We start from the raw sequence: 24,327 nt of genomic DNA on the forward strand, positions 1-24,327 counted from the left end.
ACAATAGGATTGGTCCTGGTGGAGATCTACACTCTTAGTGCTTTTCTTGTTTGTCGAGAGTAATGATTTGACTTTCTAAATGTTTTAACTAAAACAACTAAGTAAGTTGAAAAATATTTCTGTGTTTCTTGTAGTGTTTAAAATGTATGATTTTTATCTTCGATGTATGCCCTTTTTTTGGTTTGAACAACAGTCATCGAAAATGTCTTTGCACGTGCTTGTATATATTTTATTTTTATTTTCAAAGAGTAGTTGTTGATAATTTGATTTCAGATACTATTGCCAACCAAAATGCCTTTATTTTGAAAAACAAATGATGTCGAGTAGGAAACGGAAGTTGCTTGCTTCTAGCGCATGCGCAAATGTACTTGAAGCCAAGCAAAAAGACGAAGACTGCATACTATGGCTTTTCGGAGAATGTTCGAATTCACGATCTTAAAGTCATATGATTCACAGCAAATATAGCAACAAATATCTCAATTGGTATTTTCCAAAGCCACGAAACGTGCATTGAGTTTGGAGCGATATCTGAAGTGAAGATTGAAGACGTGATAGAAGATGGACGACTACTGCTATGCTAAGATGGCGACGTCCGCTAAAAGAGAACATGAAAGAGAATCAGCGCCACCAACTTCCAGCAAATCACCAACGGAGATAAAGACGAAAGATGAAGGTGAGTGACTTGAAGTTTTGTCGTTTGAAAAATATTTCAAGCCCTTAAATAAGAGACCTTTGCCGACTTTTCAACAATGTAAAGAAAGAGCCGCCATGATTGTTAGCTTGAAGAAGGCAGTGGAGTTCACATCAGATGACATTTATTTTCCGTTAAAGCGAAATCATGCCTCTTCAATGCAGCCACTACTTGCTTGTCTTGATGATATCAAAGCCTGGATGGACCTACATTTCTTAAATTTCAATGAAAAGAAGACAGACGTAATAGTGTTTGGACCTAGTGGTACCTGTGAGCTCCCCCCTGTTGACTTTGGCCCTTTGGCTTTGCACGTTAAAGGCCTACTGAAATGATTTTTTTTTTTTATTTAAACGGATAGCAGATCCATTCTATGTGTCATACTTGATCATTTCGCGATATTGCCATATTTTTGCTGAAAGGATTTAGTAGAGAACATCGACGATAAAGTTCGCAACTTTTGGTCGCTGATAAAAAAAAGCCTTGCCTGTACCGGAAGTAGCGTGACGTCGCAGGTTGAAGGGCTCCTCACATTTCCCCATTGTTTACACCAGCAGCGAGAGCGATTCGGACCGAGAAAGCGACGATTACCCCATTAATTTGAGCGAGGATGAAAGATTTGTGAATTAGGAACTTGAGAGTGAGGGACTAGAGTGCAGTGCAAGACATATCTTTTTTCGCTCTGACCGTAACTTAGGTACAAGCTGGCTCATTGGATTCCACACTCTCTCCTTTTTCTATTGTGGATCACGGATTTGTATTTTAAACCACCTCGGATACTATATCCTCTTGAAAATGAGAGTCGAGAACGCGAAATGGACATTCACAGTGACTTTTATCTCCACGACAATACATCGGCGAAACACTTTAGCTACGGAGCTAACGTGATAGCATCGGGCTTAACTGCAGATAGAAACAAAAGAAATAAACCCCTGACTGGAAGGATAGACAGAAGATCAACAATACTATTAAACCATGGACATGTAAATACACGGTTAATGCTTTCCAGCCTGGCGAAGGTTAACAATGCAGTTGCTAACGACGCCATTGAAGCTAACTTAGCAACGGGACCTCACAGAGCTATACTAAAAACATTAGCTATCCACCTACGCCAGCCAGCCCTCATCTGCTCATCAACACCCGTGCTCACCTGCGTTCCAGCGATCAACGGAGCGACGAAGGACTTCACCCGATCACCGATGCGGTCGGCGGCTAGCATCGGATAGTGCGTCTGCTATCCACCTCAAAATCCTCCTGTTTGTGTTGCTGCAGCCAGCCGCTAATACACCGATCCCACCTACAACTTTCTTCTTTGCAGTCTTCATTGTTCATTAAACAAATTGCAAAAGATTCACCAACACAGATGTCCAGAATACTGTGGAATTTTGCGATGAAAACAGAGCTTTTTGTATTGGATACAATGTGTCCGAATACTTCCGTTTCAACCATTGACATCACGCGCGCACGTCATCATACATAGACGTTTTCAACCGGAAGTTCCCCGGGAAATTTAAAATGTCACTTTATAAGCTAACCCGGCCGTATTGGCATGTGTTGCAATGTTAAGATTTCATTATTGATATATAAACTATCAGACTGCGTGGTCGGTAGTAGTGGCTTTCAGTAGGCCTTTAAGCCCATGGTCCCCAACAATGTTCCCTCTAATTGTTCATGTGTGTGAGCAAATGCAAAAACTCCCTGAGCATTCAGTGGAGCCCATGTGAGCAACATCAGACGTGCACACTGTGGCTACACCAGCAGCACACCTGTCCCAAACCTGACTAAATAACAAGTTCAATCTCCATCCATCCATTTTCTACCGCTTGTCCCTTTTCGGGGTCACGGGGGGTGCTGGAGCCTATCTCAGCTGCATTCGGGCGGAAAGCGGGGTACACCCTGGACAAGTCCCCACCTCATCGCAGGGCCAACACAGATAGACAGACAACATTCTCTTATTATTATAATCAAATGACAGCAGTCATTTCCATTTCTAATATAAGTGTTTAGGCCGACTTACAATGACAATAACAACAAATTTTGTTTTTCATGAACTGTGTACTTGTATTTTTTGTCTGGGTGGAGGTCCTGCTTTGGAAATAATTTGTACCCCTTTCAGACATTGCATTTAGTTCCCATTAAAACACTCACATGTTGCACAATGAGATGTAAGCAGGGGATCATGTGTACATTCCTGCAACTTCCTGTTTGTAAAAAATATATTTTTATTAGTATTTATTTAATATACTAACAGCATTTCATGATTAATATTTATAAATTAAGATTTCTAATAAATGACACTAGAATAAGCACACATTTGATTGGTAAGTCATAGAGTAACGACCTGGAATTACACTTTATGTGTGGTGTTGGAGTTGTCCGACTTTTTGTGTGGCTGTAAACGCATCACTGGCTAAATGCCATATGTGCATGTGTTGGCGCAAGTGAAAAAGAGCGAGCGGCTGCTGTTGATATAACAAAGTTGCTTTTGGTCTGGTTTGTACTGCAGAAAATGACCACTTTTGCTAGATATCATTTTTTCTACTAATGTTTTGGTGATGTGTTTATGGCCGACAATAAAGAGTTTTGCTCAGTAAAGTGATGGATGGAATTCATGTCCTCAAAGCGTCTCGACAGACGTTACAATGTTTGAACAAGGATGACGAAAACTGGTTTCTCTGTCGTGTCGAAAATTGTTATGCGCTTATTTTTTTATTTGATTTTGTGCGTGGCATAGATTTGCCGTGCGCAGAGGACGCTTGAGCAGTGCGCAATTGCACAGGCGCGCACATTAGAGGGAACATTGGTCACCAACCTGGGCTTTTGTATTGACAGTGAATTTAAATTGGAGCGTCAGATTGGCACAGTGGTGAAAGCCAGCTTTTTTTTATTTACGTCAGCTGGCCAAGGTTAAAAACCTTCTTTCTAGGCAACAGTGTGAGACAGTAATCCATGCCTTTATCACATCTCGGCTGGATTACTTTAACTCTTTGTATTTTGGAATTAGTCAATCCTCCCTCTCACGTCTGCAGCTGGTCCAAAATGCAGCTGCCGACTTCTAACTAACACAAGAAAAAGAGAGCACATTACTCCTGTTTTAGCCTCCCTCCACTGGCTGCCTGTGTCTTTTAGAGTCCATTTTAAAATGATCTTACTCGTTTTTAAATCCTTACGTGGTCTTGCCCCACCTTACCTCTCTGAGCTGCTCCACCTCTATACCCCCACCCGGTCCCTTCAGGTCAGCTGATCCTGGAGGTACCCAAATCAAAGCGCACGCTCAGAGGGGGCAGAGCCTTCTCTGTTGCGGGCCCCAAACTCTGGAACGGTCTCCCTCTCCATGTGAGACAGGCCCCTTCTTTGGCTACTTTTAAGACCCTTCTTAAAACCCATTTTTATTCACTGGCTTTTAACCCAGCATGAGACTTTAAACTGCTTTTAACTTTTTAACCGCTTTTTAATGACCCAGTGTTACCTCCGATAAAACATGGGACTGGAGGGAACGTCTCCCCTGCGCTCCTCGACCACGGTCTGGGAGCCCACAAACAGGAAAGGTGTAAAGCAACCCTTGCAGAGCGGCTCCCTTTTTAAAGTGTCACCTTTATTGTTAGTTTAGAAGCCCAAATACCTCCATATTGCACTTCACGCACCCTCTTTATTAACCAGTAGAATTGTCCTTTGTTGCTTTCTTCCTCTCCACCATGTTATTGCTTGTATGCACTTTGTGTGTGCGTTTTGACACACTCAACATCATGCGCCTCGGCTTTGTAGTCACCGCCGCACAGCAGCATTCAGATGAAAGAACGGTACCGGTACTTTTCAAAGGTGCTATAGTACCGATTTCAATTGATTAGTACCACGATTCTTAATTAGTAGCGGTATACTGTACAACCCTACTACACACACATACAGTACATAGAAGAAAGTGTGTTTTTGTTGTTTGTGTCTTGCAGACGTCCAGCAGCTGATCGGTAATCCAGAAGAAGTTTCCCCTCAGTTAGGGGGGAGCTCCACTTTGAAGCAGGAGACTCCACAACCACCCTGCATTAAAAAGGAAGAGGAGGAACTCTGCATCACTCAGGAGGGAGAGTGTCTTCTAGGACGAGAGGAAGCTGATTACACCAAGTTTCCACTGAGTATTCTCCCTGTGAAGACTGAAGATGATGAAGAGAAACCACAAGTAGACAACCTCTTAGCGCCACTATCAGATAGTGAGGCTGAAGACGAGGTTGAAGAACCTTTGAGCAGTGATAAAGACTGTGAAGGTGATATGAGGACTCACACTGACAACAAACACTCTGAATGCTCTACAAAGAAGAGAGGTAAAAAATGTTTGAGCTGCCCTGTTTGTGCTGAAAGTTTTACTAAAAAGAGCCATTTGACTCAACACATGAAAACACATATGGGCGAAAAACTATTTAAGTGTTCAGTTTGTGGCAAAAGCTTTTCTCGAAAGAGCTCTTTGACACCACACATGAGAACACACACAGGTGAAAAACCTTTTAATTGTTCAGTTTGTGGCAAAAGCTTTTCTCGAGATAGCCATTTGACTCAACACATGAGTACACACACAGGTGACAAAACATGTAATTGTTCACTTTGTGGCAAAATCTTTACTCGAAATGCCTCTTTGACTGAACACATGAGAACACACACAGGTGACAAAACATGTAATTGTTCAGTTTGTGGGAAAATATTTTCTGCTAAGAGGTATTTGACTGAACACATGAGAACACACACAGGTGAAAAACCATTTAGTTGTTCAGTTTGTGACAAAAGCTTTTCTGTTAAGAGCACTTTGATTGAACATATGAGAACACACACAGGTGAAAAACCATTTGAGTGTTCAGTTTGTGGTAAAAGCTTTCCTTATAACCGCTCTTTGTGGCAACACATGAGAACACACACTGGAGAAAAAACATTTAGTTGTTCAGTGTGCTGTAAAAGGTTCCCGCGTAATGCAGCTGCAGTAAGACACTCAAGAACACACAAGGGAAAATAACCAATTAGCTGTTTAGTTTGTGGTATGTTGCTCATATGTGGTGACATCCACCCTACCCAGGACCTCCTCACTGCTTCTTTCACAAATATCTGAGGTATTCATACAAACTTGCATTATGTGGAGCATAATCGTATCCACTCATGACCCCATGTCTTCTCTGTATCTGAAACCTTCCTGAGCAGTAAGATAGATGATGCTTCAAGTGCTTGGTTACTCATTCTTCAGTCCAGGGACCTGGGGCCTCATGTGTCAAGTTTGCATATGCCCAAAAACCTGCACTACACCCTTTTTCACTGCAAAGGTGAGATGTATCAAAACTGACGACACATAAGTGATGCTCGGTAACTGTTTGTATAACAAACTGCCAACTTTTACTCCTCAGACTGACTGATGTGCAAATCAGAGACATATGAACAATTAACACCCACAACCCACAACCCAACCCCCACCTTCCTCGACATTCGGGCATAACAGGTTCAATCCGGCCCACAAGATGAGTTTGCGAGGTGTAAAATTCAGCTGTTGTTTTAATGAAAGAAACTGCTGTTCTAAATGTGTCCACTGGAAGTCGCAATATTAATTCTCTAATTCTGTTAGGCAAGCAAATAGTTTATACCGGTGCAAGCAAGTATACCAAGCAAGAGGTACACAGTAAAGCGGGGTTGTGACCCCTCCCCCTCCACCCAACAGGATTAAAATAACCAATTAGTAACCCCACTCGTATAGCTCGGTTGGTAGAGTGGCCGTGCCAGCAACTTGAGGGTTCCAGGTTCGATTCCCGCTTCTGCCATCCTAGTCACTTCCGTTGTGTCCTTGGGCAAGACACTTTACCCACCTGCTCCCAGTGCCACCCACACATGTTTAAAAATGTAACTTAACTTCACTATGTAAAGCGCTTTGAGTCACTAGAGAAAAGCGCTATATAAATATAATTCACTTCACTTCACCTAAAATGCAGCATGAGACACTGCACACTGATATAGTTCTGTGAAAATGATTGTCTTCTGTGCAAATGTCAAGAAAGTGAACAGTGTGTGATTTACTGCAATACTGTCAGCCTCTTAAAGGCCTACTGAAAGCCACTACTACCGACCACGCAGTCTGATAGTTTATATATCAATGATGAAATCTTAACATTATAACACATGCCAATACGGCCGGGTTAACTTATAAAGTGACATTTTAAATTTGCCGCTAAACTTCCCGTTCGAAACGCCTCTGAGGATGACGTATGCGCGTGACGTAGCCCGGCGAACACGGGTATGCCTTCCACATTGAAGCCAATACGAAAAAGCTCTGTTTTCATTTCATAATTCCACAGTATTCTGGACATCTGTGTTCGTGAATCTGTTGCAATCATGTTCATTGCATTATGGAGAAGGAAGCTGAGCAAGCAAAGAAGAAAGTTGTCGGTGCGAAATGGACGTATTTTTCGAACGTAGTCAGCCACAACAGTACACAGCCGGCGCTTCTTTGTTTACATTCCCGAAAGATGCAGTCAAGATGGAAGAACTCGGATAACAGAGACTCTAACCAGGAGGACTTTTGACTTCGATACACAGACGCCTGTAGAGAACTGGGACAACACAGACTCTTACCAGGATTACTTTGATTTGGATGACAAAGACGCAGACGTGCTACTGTGAGTATGCAGCTTTGGCTTCTAAACATTTGATCGCTTGACCGTATGTGCGCAACTTTTTTTTGCGTATGTACGTAACTTTTTTAAAATATATAAGCTTTATGAACCTTGGGTTAGGTGAACGGTCTTTTGGGATGAGTGAGTGTGTGTGTTGATCAGGTGTTTGAATTGTATTGGCGTGTTCTATGGAGCTAGGAGCTAGCAGAGGAGCTAGGAGCTAGCGTAACAAACACGCAGGTGTTTTTATGCAGGATTAATTTGTGGCATATTAAATATAAGCCTGGTTGTGTTGTGGCTAATAGAGTATATATATGTCTTGTGTTTATTTACTGTTGTAGTCATTCCCAGCTGAATATCAGGTCACCCCCGGCTCTCACAGCATCTTCCCTATCTGAATAGCTTCAACTCCCCACTAGTCCTTCACTTGCACTTTACTCATCCACAAATCTTTCATCCTCGCTCAAATTAATGGGGAAATTGTCGCTTTCTCGGTCCGAATCTCTCTCACTTCATGCGGCCATCATTGTAAACAATAGGGAACTTTGCGTATATGTTCAACTGACTACGTCACGCTACTTCCGGTAGGGGCAAGCCTTTTTTTTATCAGATACCAAAAGTTGCAATCTTTATCGTCGTTGTTCTATACTAAATCCTTTCAGCAAAAATATGGCAATATCGCGAAATGATCAAGTATGACACATAGAATAGATCTGCTATCCCCGTTTAAATAAAAAAAAATCATTTCAGTAGGCCTTTAAGTTGTTATTTGTGTTTATAGTAGAGAATATAGGATAAACTTTGTCAAAAAGGGATGACGTCATATAAATTTAATATGAAAAAAAATTAAAAAATAATGTAAGTCCCGCCTCCGGACTTCCGGTGTATATGTCCCGCCTTCTGACATCTGGCTATGATTTGACAGATCAATCTATGAAAGATGAGTCTATTTCACCACTAAATATTTAATGTATTTAATTTGACAGGCCTTCGAAAGATGTGAAAACAATAATCTATATATTTACTATATTTAATTTTACAGGCCTTTCGAAAGATGTGAAAACAATAATCTATATATTTACTATATTTAATTTTACAGGCCTTTCGAAAGATGTGAAAACAATAATCTATATATTTACTATATTTAATATGAATTTATCGCAGCTATATTCACTGTGTGTAGACTTGAAGGGGGTCTCGTATCCTTAGTAAGGGCTTTTTTCTAACAGGAAAATTGGGGGTCTGTTTTATCAAATTTTCAGTGAATTGAGATAAAGATGACCTGTTATCAAAGCCCTACAATGGGGGGTGTGGGGGTCCCCACCCTCCTGTCTGTTGTAGTCTAAAACTGATCTTGACAGCTGTTGATTGAGGTAACAATGAAAGAAAAATAGAAGCAGTCATATAAGCATGCGTGCAATCCCATTAATTAAATCAAATGTGCTGGGTCGTAGGAATGGGAGCAGTCACATCCTTTATGATTGAATGTAACCACGCTCCCCATCGTTGGATGATGCTAAACCAATTGATCATACAATGACTTCTCATCATTCCTTCAGTTTATACTTAACACTGCCCACTATTTTCAAGAATGCTACATTTAGTCTTACTTTATATCATAGTCAAACTAAGGAAGTTATAAATAAGTCTATCTTTGTTTCTGAAATATATCTCGATTTCAAATACCGCCAACAGTTTATATATTTTTTACCAACATTAAAATATACTGTTCAACACTAGTTTTAACAATACTACAAATAATATTAAAGTCATGTTGTTTACTGTTTGGTTTAGTTTAGGTTTTAAGCCACATCCTGCAGTTAAAAAGATGAACAATTAGTTTCACATGAATGGTAAATGTTAAAAGCTATTAATGCCAAAGTTTTTCAAATCTTCCCATATTACCTTTTTAAACTTTAAATGTCTACTTTTTATCATTGTAAGATTTTCAGGAAAATATATTTAGTTTATTTTTCATTTTACAAGATTTTTGATGCATGCCTTGGGTAAATAACGTTAATGTTTAATCCGCATATTTTTTTAAATATTTAACACAATGTTTTTAATTGCCTGTCACTACATTGTAGGAATATTGATAGTTTTCTTATTTTTGTAATGTTCACATGTTTAATATGCGTATTGTGGATTTAAGTTTTTCCAAGTTGAATCAATTGTACACCATGCACATGTGTGCATTAGTACACATCATGATAAGCAGGGTACTCCTACTACATTTGTTCATTTATTCATTAAAATGATGTTAAACCAGACTCAAACCTGCTCACCCAATTACTTTTTTCAATGGCTTTTTCTGTTTCCTTTTCATTGGCTACTCAGTTTGTCAGTGTTTTAGCAAGTGTGTTTTTCAAAACCTATTCATAATGTTCAACATTTTAGGATTTTATTATTTTTTGGTAGCAATATTTAGGAGAACAGGTGATCCAGGGAGCGGTATATGTCATAAAAGGGCTGCGGGTAGCTTTGCTAAGCAGACTAGTCAGCGTTCAACTCAACCTTGTTTCGCAGGCAGACAGCATCGACAAGGGAATGATGGCTGAGTCTTACCACAAACTGCAACGGTCTAGGGATGCTGGAGGAGCCACACCCCATCAAGCTCAAACCTGATGCAGATCCATTTTTACTAGCAACGCGGAGATGTTTTCCTATTCCTTTTAATGGGCAAAGTGAGGGAAGAGTTGGAAAAAATAGAAATAATAGGAGTCATCTCAAAAGTAGACTGGTGTTCTGGGATGATGCCAGTTCCGTCAAAAAATGTCTCTGTGCGCATCTGCGTAGACGCTTATAGCCCCCTCAACAGAGTGCAGTTGGTCCGAGGTCGAGTACAAGTCATCGTTCAATGAGGATATTACTGATAAAAGTCAAGAGGAAAAAACGTTTTTGTATTTTCAAAAGGGTGAAATGCTATAATGTTGTAAATGTATACTGGGGTAGTGTGAGTTTCACACTTTCACAACACTTACTTTGTCCAACAACTTGCCGTTTGCTTGAACCCACTGAAAGACAGAATACAACATTGTTTAATTTCTATCTCCAAAGTATTTTGATATCAAAAATGTTTTTGCGATGAGGAGCACTTCAATTATGAGCCAGAAATGTAAGAACAGATGAAAGGAGCCGTTAGTTATTTAAAAGGTATTTTATTTTTTAAAGTGCAGTTGTCGATCGGAAGTTGCAAACCTCTGGCGCATGCGCAAACACATCGAACAGTAGTAAAGCGGAAAGTCCAAGATGGCGGACTAAGCGACGTGGCTTCCCGGAGAAGTTTCACATTTACGATCTTATAGATTCAAAAATAGCATCAAATACCTCAACTATTCGCCTTCTCTTAAGCCCACGAAACGGACTTTGATTGTGGAGCGATGGCGTGTTATCTGAAGTGAAGATTGAAGACGTGATAGAAGATGGACGACTACTGCTATGCTAAGATGGCGACGTCCGCTAAAAGAGAACATGAAAGAGAATCAGCGCCACCAACGGAGAACAATCTGAAAAGCGAAGATGAAGGTGAGTGTGTTGCGTTCCCTCATTTGAAAGCTATTTGAATTCCAAGCCCTAAAAGTAGAAATCAGCCGACTTTGTTGAACAATGTAAACAAAGAAGCTGTTAGCATTTTTACCTCGATCCAAAATGGCGGAGATGTCTGTTAGAAGTTACCGCAGTAGTAAACAGTAGGCAAGCAACGATACTTGCTATAATCCTGCGTGAATCCGCCTTTATTGACCGTGATCCTGTGTGTTTGTGTCAGGGGCGTCACTAGACCTAAATCCATCCATTTTCTACCGCTTGTCCCTTTCGGGGTCGCGGGGGGCGCTGGAGCCTATCTCAGCTGCATTTGGGCGGAAGGCGGGGTACACCCTGGACAAGTCGCCACCTCATCACAGGGCCAACACAGATAGACAACATTCACATTCACACACCAGGGCCAATTTAGTGTTGCCAATCAAACTATACCCAGGTGCATGTTTTTCAATTAGTTAAAATTGGAGATGTCCGATAATGGCTTTTTTACCGATATCCGATATTCCGATATTGTCCAACTCTTAATTACCGATACCGATATCAACCGATACCGATATATACAGTCGTGGAATTAACACATTATTATGCCTAATTTTGTTGTGATGCCCCGCTGGATGCACTAAACAATGTAACAAGGTTTTCCAAAATAAATCAACTCAAGTTATGGAAAAAAATGCCAACATGGCACTGCCATATTTATTATTGAAGTCACACAGTGCATTATTTTTTTTAGCATGCCTCAAAACAATAACAGTGCAATACTTTTTCATAACATGGTCACTACTGCCTAGTTTCTCTTGTTATATTCCTATTTTACTGTTATATTTTTATTTTCATTGTTGCTTTTTATTTGTATTCTTATTGTAATATTTTTCTATTCTGTTTCCATTTATACCCCCATTATTTACTTTTTACTTTTTAAATTCGATCTAAATTCTGTACACTGCTGCTGGAATTTTAATTTTCCTGAGGGAACTCTCCTAAAGGAATCAATAAAGTACTATCTATCTATCTATCTATCTATCTATCTATCTATCTATCTATCTATCTATCTATCTATCTATCTATCTATCTATCTATCTATCTATCTATCTATCTATCTATCTATCCAAACAGCAGCTTGGAATTTGGGACATGCTCTCCCTGAGAGAGACTATGAGGAGGTTGGAGTGGGTGGGGGTAGGAGGTAGCGGGGGCTTTATATTGTAGCGCCCCGGAAGAGTTAGTACTGCAAGGGATTCTGGGTATCATTAAAAAAAAACATCAACATTGTAGACACTGCTTTTCGGCCTTGCCCCCAGTCTGATGTGTTCTACCACTGTGGCAACTGCTTTCTCAGTCTCATCTCTGGGGTGTGGTTTCTCCTGGCTGCCTTCCTCCTCTCTCTCTTTTTCTCCTGATTCAGCTAGCTCAATTTCTCCTACACTCTGCTTCTCCTGCCTGGTGCAACATACAAAAAATTGAATAAGATTAATTGTCACCTCAGATAACCTTTACAACTAACATTTATCAAATATGCAAGTCAATCAATCAATGTTTATTTATATAGCCCTAAATCCCAAGTGTCTCAAAGGGCTGTACAAGCCACAACAACATCCTCGGTTCAGATCCCACATCAGGGCAAAGAAAAACTCAACCCAATGGGACAATGAGAAACCTTGGCGAGGGCCGCAGATGTGGGACGACCCCCCCCCCCCCCCCCCCCCCCCCCAGGGCGACCGGTGCAATGGACGTCGAGTGGATCTAGCATTATATTGTGAGAGTCCAGTCCATAGTGGATCTAACATAATAGTGAGAGTCCAGTCCATAGTGGATCTAACATAATAGTGAGAGTCCAGTCCATAGTGGATCTAACATAATAGTGAGAGTCCAGTCCATAGTGGCTCTAACATAATAGTGAGAGTCCAGTCCATAGTGGCTCTAACATAATAGTGAGAGTCCAGTCCATAGTGGCTCTAACATAATAGTGAGAGTCCAGTCCATAGTGGATCTAACATAATAGTGAGAGTCCAGTCCATAGTGGCTCTAACATAATAGTGAGAGTCCAGTCCATAGTGGCTCGAACATAATAATGAGAGTCCAGTCCATAGTGGGGCCAGCAGGAGACCATCCCGAGTGGAGACAGGTCAGCAGCGCAGAGACGTCCCCAACCGATGCACAGGCGAGCGGTCCACCCCGGGTACCGGCTTTGGACAGCCAGCGCTTCATCCGTGGCCACCGAACCTGTGCCCCCCCCCTCCACGAGGGAGAGGGGGGCAGAGCAGAAAAGAAAAGAAACGGCAGATCAACTGGTCTAAAAGGGGGGTCTATTTAAAGACTAGAGTATACAAATTAGTTTTAAGATGGGACTTAAATGCTTCTACTGAGTGGGGTACGGGTGCTTAAAAACCTTGAAAATGCTTGGATTTTAATGTTGTGTTTTCAAGGTCTGAAAAATGCTTGAATTTTGGTGTAAATGCTTGGAAATGTTCATCATATTTCTCGGCAGTCTGACTCAATAGGCTAATTTATAAAATGGAAAAAAATAAGTTTCCTTAAAAATGAAAGCTGCACGCTTGATCTGTTGGCTTTGCACGAGCCCTTACATTAGGTTGTTGTCATACATCGGTCCATCATGTCGGGAGGTTGTCGTTTTAATGGACATTGGACGGAAAATGACAAATACAAACTTTGGATAAAATGTGGACCAAATCCACGCGTAGCCTGCTGCAAAGTATGCAAAAAGGAAATCCAACATGGTTCGATGTATTTTTTGCTCCATTATTTTTGGTTGTCTACTTAACTTGTCTGACTACCTCAGCTAAAGCAAACAAGTTACATTTTGTCGTTTTGGTTAATTGCATTAAAATGGTTGCATTATTGGACTTGTTTGTACTGTGAAGGTCATGTAATGTATGATTTGTAACCTTTTTCACAACTTAGAGCTGAGTTAATATAGACTTAGATTTCCTGTTTATTGTCATTCAAATTTGAACTTTACAGTACAGATAAGAAAGAAATTTCGTTGCATTAGCTCATGGTAGTGCAGGATAAAAAATCAATAAGGTGCAGATATAAATAAATAGATTACTGTACAGATAAATATATTGCACTTTTGCATATGTATCCACGTTTATCGATGTATGTTATATTGTCTTTTTTATTCCAGCGAGTTAATCCATTTTTGGGGGGAATTGAGGGGATTATTATGATGCGTTCAAGAGTCTTACGGCCTGAGGGAAGAAGCTGTTATAGAACCTGGAGGTTCTGCTACGGAGGCTGCAGAACCCCTTTCTGGAGTCCAGCAGTGAATACAGTCCTTGGTGGGGGTGGGAGGAGTGATATGAATGATTTTGTAGTTTTTACACAACATGGTTGTATGCATTTCTTGCTGTATTATTTTCGTTGTCTCCTTAACTTGGTGAAAACATAAAAAGTAGGGATGTCCGATAATGGCTTTTTGCCGATATCCGATATTCCGATATTGTCCAACTCTTTAATTACCGATATCAACCGATACCGATATCAACCGATATATGCAGTCGTGGAATTAACACATTATTATGCCTAATTTGGACAACCGTGTATGGTGACGATAAGGTACTTTTTAAAAATAATAATAAAATAATATAACTAAATTAAAAACATTTTCTTGAATAAAAAAGAAAGTAAAACAATATAAAAACAGTTACATAGAAACTAGTAATTAATTAAAATGAGTAAAATTAACTGTTAAAGGTTAGTACTATTAGTGGACCAGCAGCACGCACAATCATGTGTGCTTACGGACTGTATCCCTTGCAGACTGTATTGATATATATTGATATATAATGTAGGAACCAGAATATTGATAACAGACAGAAATGGGGGGAGGGAGGTTTTTTGGGTTGGTGCACTAATTGTAAGTGTATCTTGTGTTTTTTATGTTGATTTAATTAAAAAAAATAAAAAAACGATACAGATATTTAAAAAAAACGATACCGATAATTTCCGATATTACATTTTAACGCATTTATCGGACATCCCTAATAAAAAGTAAACTTTTGTACAGGGATGCAACTGTACTCGCTATTATCCTGCACGGGACAATCCGCCTTTAATTTAAAAAAAAAAAAAGTGATGTTAAAGGCCTATTGAAAGCCACTACTACCGACCACGCAGTCTGATAGTTTATATATTAATGATGAAATCTTAACATTGCATCACATGCCAATACGGCCGGGTTAACTTATAAAGTAAACTTCCCAGGAAACTTCCGCTTGAAAACGTCGCGGTATGATGACGTATGCGCGTGACGTCACAAAGGGCAAAGGAAGTGTTTGGACCCAATTCAAATACCTCTGTTTTCTTCGACAAAATTCCACAGTATTCTGGACATCTGTGTTGGTGAATCTTTTTGCAATTTGTTTAATGGACAATGGAGACTGCAAATAAGAAAGTTGTAGGTGCGATCGGTGGAGCGGCGGACTACAGCAACACCAACACCAGGAGGTTGTGTTGTGTTTTGAGCAGGATAGCAGACGCACTACGGTGAGTACAGCTTTGGCTTCCAAACATTTGATCGCTTGCCCGTACGTGCGTGTCGATATGTGCATGTCACGTACGTAACTTTGGGGAAATATATGTTTCTTGCCGACTCTGATTGCGGCCGGGGTGTCGTCAAAAGCGTACAACGCCCGCCGCCGCATCTAAGTTAGCTTCTATTTTTTTAGCTTCGCCAAGCTGAAAAATATTAACTGTGTATTAACTGTGGAATGCGCTCCCAACAGGTATAAAAGAAAGGGCATCTCTATCCTCCTTCAAAACCGCAATAAAAGTTCCCCTCCAGGCAGCTACAACCCTAAACTAACACCCTCCCCGGATTGCTAATAATCAAATGTAAACAATCAAATGCAGATACTGTTTCTTTTTCTTATGCCTTCTGATCTCTCTCTCTCTCTCTATGTCCACTACTTGATGTCCATACCCCCCCCCCCCCTCCACACCCCTGATTGTAAATAATGTAAATAATTCAATGTGATTATCTTGTGTGATGACTGTATTATGATGATAGTATATATGATAGTATATATCTGTATCATGAATCAATTTAAGTGGACCCCGACTTAAACAAGTTGAAAAACTTATTCGGGTATTACCATTTAGTGGTCAATTGTACGGAATATGTACTTCACTGTGCAACCTACTAATAAAAGTCTCAATCAATCAAAAAAACATGTTCATGGTTTAATAGTATTGTTGATCTTCTGTCTATCCTTCCAGTCAGGGTTTTTTTAAATTTAGTTTCTATCTGCATTTGAGACTGATGCTATCACCTTGGCTATGTAGCTAGGTTAGCTTCTATTTTTTTAGCTTCGCCAAGCTGAAAAATATTAACCGTGTATTTACATGTTCATGGTTTAATAGTATTGTTGATCTTCTGTCTATCCTTCCAGTCAGGTTTTTTTTAATTTGGTTTATATCTGCATTTGAGACTGATGCTATCACGTTGGCTACGATACTTCTCCAAATAAAGGGAACTATGAAAAATGTCAATATTGGCTTTATTTTAACAGAAAATCTTACACTACATTCAGGGTTTCCCGCAGCCACCGCCTAAACTAACACCTTAACAAGCCCTGTCAGTACGTCTCTCTCTGCTGTGCTGCTGTCCCCCAGCATTGTCCCACCCACAGAACCATCTGATTGGTTACACGCAGAGCAGTAACAGCCAATCAGCAGTGCGTATTCAGAGCGCATGGCACAGGCAGGCAGAGAGGAGAGACGGTGGGGTGAGCAGAAAGGTGTTTAGCAGGTAAGCATAATGCAGCGGACTCGCCCCAAATTATAATAAACACCTCCCAAAACTACTAAACTACTAGTAACATCACTATGAGCCCGTTGACGTTCTAAAAAACATAAGCGGCAGCTCAGCTCGCTCGCAGTCCTAGGAGTGAAGGCTAATTAGCTTTTAGCGTAACGATAGCTCACTGTGTGTGTGTGTGTGTGTGTGTGTGTATGTGTGTGCGTGTGTGTGTGTTACGGACAGCAAAGCCCTGTCCGTCTGAGAGAAAGACAAGCATTATTGACCTACAGTTAACAACTAAGTTATGTCACTTTACCCTTTTCTCTGTTAATTGAGCTGTGTTGAAGCAGCAAAAAATGACATTATGTTAAACGAAGAGTTTCGTGAAGCTGTCTCTGATAGTTTATATATTAATGTAACTGCATCATAAAGCCTACATGAACTCCATGGTGTTCAGGGATGAATAGTCTCTCCTATTGCTATTGTACTATTTTTCCAGTTATAGTTACATTAATCATTAGTAATGTAGCACCCTAGTATTGAATGGCAGGGTCCCTGCTATCACATGTTGATGAAAATATAACACTTACATAATAAAAATCAACTACAGGCTTCCCAAATGCTGTAATAAATTAAGCATGATGAGTTCGGCATTTGTCAGCATGTGGCCCCACTTTTAACTCTGTTTTTCAAACGCTTATTGCAAACGCTTACTTACAGTAACTCATTAATTTGACTTAAGTCATTTTTTTGTCATTATTTTGACTTAGTAAGTCATTATTTTGTCATTATTTTGACTTAGTAAATTACTACGTCAATATATTGACTTACTAAGTCATAAGAATGACAAACTTAGTGCCTCAAGTAACTAGGACTGTTTTATGTTTTGTTTTTACTTTATGGAAAAAATATTGCGATATATATCGCCATTCAGCAAATGGATGTTATTTTGAAATGCTAAATATTTTTATTCATTATAAGATATTATTTGGTTATTTTTTAATAAATATGTGTTCAATGTAATCAGAGTCTGTAGTCTATTGCCCCCCCCCCCCCCCCCCTTACAACCACTCACCCCCTTCCCGTCCGTCAACCTGTGCTTTAGGAAAAATACAATTATTAAGTACTAAAAAAAAATTATGGATACATGTACACAGATAAGCCATGTAGCAGGTAAAACACATTTATTAATTAAAGACAAAACACAATTTGTGTGAATTTGTTACAAAATGTAGTCATTTCACTTGCATTAGTTGACTGCTAATTGGGCAGTTTTAACTGTGCTAATATTTGGCATCAAGCCAAGCAGCTGTGTGCGCGTCTACGTATCTACATGTGCACAGCAGGGGAGCTGGTTAACTTATGAGAGTAGTATGTGTGTTTGTGAGAATGTCAACGTGTTGTCTGAGTGAGCGGGCGAGTAAAGAGAGAGCAGCAGGACAGGTGTAACAACTACATTATACCTGTCACTATTTAAACTCCTTGTGCAGATCTGAATGCTTATTATTTTAATGTTGACCTAAGTCTGAAGCAAAGGTGGTAATACTAATCACCACATTTGGCAAGGCGTGTTTTAAAGCAGCTGTTGTGAGAGTATTGTATGTGTGTGTGCTCCTTTAAGAGTGGCAGTATGTGGGGTGAGTGACGTGAGTAAGTGAGTGGGCAAGTAAGGAGAGGTAGTGGTAGCATGTGCAGGAGTGTTAATAGCATGGTGGATGTCCGGTTGTGCCCTGTGGAAATAATAAATAAAGTGAGCAAGTTGTAACTAATCGACGGCCTCGTCCTTCCGACCAAAGAGCGGAGCTTTATGGACCCAGTGTTACCCCCGACAAAACACGGGCCCTGGAGGGAACGTCTCCCCTGCGCTCCTCGACCACGGTCTGGGAGCCGACAAACAGGAAAGGTGTAAAGCAACCCTTGCAGAGCGGCGGCTCTGTGTTTAAAGTGTCACCTTTACTGTTAGTTTAGAAGCCCAAATACCTCCATATTGCACTTCACGCACCCTCTTTATTAACCAGTAGAATTGTTGTTTGTTGCCTTTCTTCCCCTCCACCATGTTATTGCTTGTTTGCACTTTGTGTGTGTGTTTTGACACACTCAACATCATGCGCCTCGGCTCTGTAGTCACCGCCACACAGCGGCATTCAGATGAAAGAACGGTTCCGGTACTTTTCAAAGGTGGTATAGTACCGATTTTAATTGATTAGTACTGCAGTACTTTATTAGAAATAAATAAATAAAATAAATTGTGTCTTTGTTGTTTGTGTCTTGTAGACGTCCAGCAGCTGATCAGTGATCCAGAAGAAGTTTCCCCTCAGTTAGGGGGGAGCTCCACTTTGAAGCAGGAGACTCCACAACCACCCTGCATTAAAAATGAAGAGGAGGAACTCTGGATCACTCAGGAGGAAGAGTGTCTTCTAGGACGAGAGGAAGCTGATTACACCAAGTTTCCACTGAGTATTATCTCTGTGAAGACTGAAGATGATGAAGAGAAACCACAAGTAGACAACCTCTTAGCTCCACTATCAGGTAGTGAGGCTAAAGACGAGGTTGAAGAACCTTTGAGCAGCGATACAGACTGTGAAGGTGATATGAGGACTCACACTGACAACAAACACTCTGAATGCTCTACAAAGAAGAGAGGTCAAACATGTTTGAGCTGCTCAGTTTGTGGCAAAAGCTTTTCTGTTAAGAGGAGTTTGACTCAACACATGAGAAGACACACAGGTGAAAAAACATGTATTTGTTCAGTTTGTGGCAAAAGCTTTTTTGGTAAGAGTAATTTGACTCAGCACATGAAAACACACACAGGTGAAAAACCATTTATGTGTTCAGTTTGTGGCAAAAGCTTTACTGTTAAGAGGAATTTGACTGAACACATGCGAACACACACAGGAGAAAAACCATATAGTTGTTCAGTTTGTGGCAAAAGCTTTTTTGGGAAAAATAGTTTGACTCAACACACGAGAACACACACAGGAGAAAAACCATTGAAGTGTTCAGTTTGTGGCAAAAGTTTTTCTCGAAATAGCCATTTGACGCAACACATGAGAACACACACAGGTGAAAAAAAATTTAACTGTTTAATTTGTGGTAAAAATTATTCTGTTAAGAGGAATTTGACTGAACACATGGCAACACACACAGGAGAAAAAACGTGTAATTGTTCAGTTTGTGGCAAAAGCTATTCTACTAAGAGGAGTTTGACTGAACACATGAGAACGCACACAGGAGAAAAACCATTTAGTTGTTCAATTTGTGGCAAGAGCTATTCTTTTAGGAGCAATTTGACTGAACACAAGAGAACACACACAGGTGAAAAACCATTTAAGTGTTCAGTTTGTGGCAAAGACTTTTCTGTTAAGAGGAATTTGACGGAACACATGAGGGGACACACTGCACTAAGACCATTTAATTGTTCAGTTTGTGGTAAAAGCTTTCCTCATAAGAGCTCCTTGTGTCGACACATGAGAACACACGCTGGAGAAAAAACATTTAGTTGTTCAGTGTGCTGTAAAAGGTTCCCACATAATGCCGACGTAGTAAAACACATGAGAACACACAAGGGAAAATAACCATTTAGCTGTTTAGTTTGTGGTATGTTGCTCATATGTGGTGACATCCACCCTACCCAGGACCTCCTCACTGCTTCTTTCACAAATATCTGAGGTATTCATACAAACTTGGATTATTTGGAGCATAATCTTATCTACTCATGACCCCATGTCTTCTCTGTATCTGAAACCTTCCTGAACAGTAAGATAGATGATGCTTCAAGTGCTTGGTTACTCTTTCTTCAGTCCAGGGACCTGGGGCCTCATGTGTCAAGTTTGCGCACTCTCAAAAACCTGCACTACACCCTTTTTCACTGCAAAGTTGAGATGTATCAAGTTGACTTGAAAATTCATAGCGGTCATTCGCACAATTCTACAGGCTGTGGATACTTAAGCGACATGCATAAGTGATGCTGGGTAACTGTTTGCATAACTAACTGCCAACTTTTACTCATCAGACTGATTGATGTGCAAATCAGAGACATATGAACAATTAACACCCACAACCCAACCCCCACCTCCCTCGACATTCGGCCATAACAGGTTCAAGAGATGAAGCGAGATGAGTTTGTGAAGTGTAAAATTCAGCTGTTGTTTTAATGAAAGAAACTGTTGTTCAAAATGTGTCCACTGGATGTCACAATAGCAATTCTGTTAGGCAAGCAAATAGTTTATACCGGGGCGAACAAGTATACCAAGCAAGAGGTACACGGTAAAGCGGGGCTGTGACTCCTCCCCCTCCACCCAACGTAAAACAGGAGTAAAATAAGCAATCAGTAACCCCACTTAAAATGCAGCATGAGACACTGCACACTGATATAGTTCTGTGAAAATGATTGTCTTCTGTGCAAATGTAAAGAAAGTGAACAGTGTGTGATTTACTGCAATGCTGTCAGTCTTTTCACTTTTTATTTGTGCTTTGTCGAAATTGTTCACACATTGCACTGCTTTTATTTTTCTATCAATACACATTATGTCTAGAAGACAGGAAGTAACTCAACACTCTTGAATAGTTTCTACCTCACTTTGTATGGTTTGTTGGGTTAGCACAGGATTAATATGTGGACATGACAAATGAGGTAGTTGATACTTTAGAATAGTTTTTATTTTTCCTTTTTTGGTTTGTTGTTAAATCCTAGATGGGCTGTGACTCATTGTGTTCTTCAAGGTGTTTTTGAAACTGCACAATTTTTTCCCTCTAAATGTTCAACTAACTTGAAGTGTTTTGTCAAGAGGATTATTTGTGATATGTACATTTTCAGAATGTGCTTGTTCTATTTTGGGCTGAAGTAAAACAAAGAAAACCATCCGAAGTTGTCGTCGTTGTATTTTTAAGTTACACTATTTTGCCAAAAGTATTTAACCATCCATCCAAATGATCAGAATCAGGTGTCTTAATCACTTGGCCCGGCCACAGGTGTATAAAATCCAGTAGTGAAATTTCCTCGCTCCTAAATATTCCAAAGTCAACTGTCGGCTTTATTATAAGAAAATGGAAGCGTTTGGGAACAACAGCAACTCAGCCACGAAGTGGTAGGCCACGTAAACTAACAGGAGGGGTCAGCAGCTGCAGAAGCACATACTGCAAAGAGGTCGCCGACTTTCTGCACTTTCTGCTCTGTAGCAACTTTCAGTTGCTACAGAGCTCCAAACTTCATGCGACCTTCCAATTAGCCCACGTGAAGTACGCAGAGAGCTTCATGGAAATGGTGTCCATGGCCAAGCATCTAAGGCCCCTTATACACTAAGGTTATCCAGGGTAAACCCCACCTAACTGTATCCTTGTCCACACAAAAACATTGGTCGTTTAATACCCAACCCCCCCCCCCCCCCCCCCCCACACCCCCATGCGACCTTCCAATTAGCCCACGTGAAGTACGCAGAGAGCTTCATGGAAATGGTGTCCATGGCCAAGCATCTAAGGCCCCTTCTACACTAAGGTTATCCAGGGTAACCCCACCTAACTGTATCCTTGTCCACACAAAAACATTGGTCGTTTAAGACCCACCCCCCCCCCCCCACCCCCCCACCCCATTATTCCGCTGGCACAACGCGACCTAGTACACATTTATTCTTTGTTTTTATTCAGTCATTGGTGTAGCATAATATTGTTTTTAATATTGTTTTTAATATCGTTTTTAATATTGTTTTTAACATGGCTGTACAGCACTTTGGAAACATTCTTGTTGTGTAAATGTGCTATATAAATAAAGTGGATTGGATTGGATTGGATTGTGCTGGGAGGGGACACCCCTTGGTTGTCCAATTGCATCAAAGTAAACACGTCTGGTTTTGTCATCAAATCAAAGGAGCCCGTTACACTCCTCCGAGGTACAATATGGCGGAAAGTCAGAGAGGCCGCGGAAACAGGAGTTTCATAGGGTGTCAATTTGGTGCCCACTAGGGTGAGTGGGGTCACTAGTCTAACCAGAGCACAAAGCCCAACGACTGACGTTGGGATTCTAACGTACAATCTGTGTTCCCCACAATACCAAAATGTTTTTTTCCAAAATGGCGCTGCTGTAGTGGCTGCTGGTGGCAGGAACTCTGTGCTCTTGTGTCATCCTTTTGTGTTCCTGATGTTTCCCTCTCGTTTTCAAATGTTTTTTTTTCGCCTTTTGGTTGGGGATCCTTTGGAATGTGTGACAAGGGGTGGCACTTTCATGACTTCTGCAGGTGCTTTTTTGTGAACTTCTGGATCTGCCTCCCGGGAGCCTTTTGGCCACGGAGACCAGCTGCTGGGTCTCTGCCACACCAGAGTCCATTTGGAGAGACTGGAGGAGATGTGGATGAAGAGGCAGGGCTGCGGAGCTGGCGCTGACAAGCTTCACAGCGTCTTGGCTGAATGAGCAGGTATCGGACACCTCGGTCTCCTTGGACGTATCCTCGCTCATCCATGTGGACTGGACACTGGCCGAGAGTTGGTGGGCTGCTCCTGTCTCTGGCCATGCTCCCCCCACCCCAGCAGACGATGGTGGGGAACACCACATAGCCCACCACAGTGTATATGTTTTTTGTTGTTGTTGTTTTCCTTTTGTGGCTGTTTGTAGAAGTGTCTGGTTGCATCAGCTCTGCTCTTTTAATGTCTTTCATGTCCTTTGTATCCCTCTTAAACACATATTTATGTGTTCTATGGCTGAGAGTTTTTTTTTTTCTTGGCCTCATACTGGACCCCCTCTCCAGGGGCCCAGGCTTAGACCGAATATTATTATTTTTTTCCTTACCACCACCCCACCTCCCAGCGTTTACCTGTTCCTCACCTTTTTTGTAAGGGGCGCCGGAAGTTGGCAGACCTCCGCTGGTTTCGATGTCTACAGGGGGGAAATAATTTCCGACTTCAGTGCAAAATAATAGTACATCTGACTTGAGCAACAACCAATTCAAAACGAAAATTCCACAATATAGCATTTCAACTGCTGTTAAATAACTGTGTATCTTACAATAAATCTCACGTTAGCTTTAGTGTAATTTATAATACTTTCCAGAGCAATATCAGACCGTGGCTTACCATTAGCAGAGTGCGGGAAACCTGCTAACAGCTTCCGGTTTGCGGTCATATTTATAGACTTTTAGGTACCCGCAGATGGCGCAAATGGACCTCTCATTGCATAACAAAACAATATACATATTTTAGCAGGAATTTCACTCAAATAATCAAAGTATTTCTTATACCCGTTTTATATATATATATATATATATATATATATATATATATATATATATATATATATATATATGTATATATATATATATATGTATATATATATATATATATATATATGTATATATATATGTATATATATATATATATATATATATATATATATGTATATATATATATGTATGTATATATATATATATATATATATATATATATATATATATATATATATATATATATATATATATATATATATATATATATATATATATATATGTATATATATATATATATGTATATATATATATATATGTATATATATATATATATGTATATATATATATATATGTATATATATATATATGTATATATATATATATATATATATATATATATATATATATATATATATATATATATATATATATATATATATATATATATATATATATATATATATATATATATGTATGTATCCACAATGT

The 24,327-nt window shown here is 40.1% G+C and overlaps 4 protein-coding genes across 4 annotated transcripts in view; 3 read left to right on the forward strand and 1 right to left on the reverse strand.

The window, feature by feature from the left end:
* LOC133632464 (uncharacterized) overlaps window positions 1–24,327 on the reverse strand; it is a 508,815-nt gene that overhangs the window by 297,078 nt on the left and 187,410 nt on the right. The gene's annotated exons all lie outside the window — the stretch shown is intronic.
* The window catches only part of LOC133632484 (zinc finger protein OZF-like), a 421,867-nt gene that overhangs the window by 95,413 nt on the left and 302,127 nt on the right, over window positions 1–24,327 (forward strand). The gene's annotated exons all lie outside the window — the stretch shown is intronic.
* The window catches only part of LOC133632486 (gastrula zinc finger protein XlCGF57.1-like), a 295,607-nt gene continuing 271,655 nt past the window's right edge, over window positions 376–24,327 (forward strand). The window contains exon 1 of the mRNA XM_062024931.1: window positions 376–673. Within this exon, the coding sequence (XP_061880915.1) occupies window positions 559–673 (115 nt within the window). The 5' untranslated portion in view covers window positions 376–558. The remainder of the gene's footprint in view (window positions 674–24,327) is intronic.
* LOC133632507 (zinc finger protein 501-like) lies at window positions 10,570–21,956 on the forward strand. The gene is made up of 2 exons (XM_062024970.1): window positions 10,570–10,848; window positions 18,902–21,956. Exons 1-2 carry the CDS (start codon window positions 10,746–10,748, stop codon window positions 20,200–20,202), a joined length of 1,404 nt encoding a protein of 467 aa, XP_061880954.1. The 5' UTR covers window positions 10,570–10,745; the 3' UTR covers window positions 20,203–21,956.

This window comes from Entelurus aequoreus, linkage group LG17, assembly GCF_033978785.1.
Source record: "Entelurus aequoreus isolate RoL-2023_Sb linkage group LG17, RoL_Eaeq_v1.1, whole genome shotgun sequence".
Lineage (NCBI taxonomy): Eukaryota > Metazoa > Chordata > Actinopteri > Syngnathiformes > Syngnathidae > Entelurus > Entelurus aequoreus.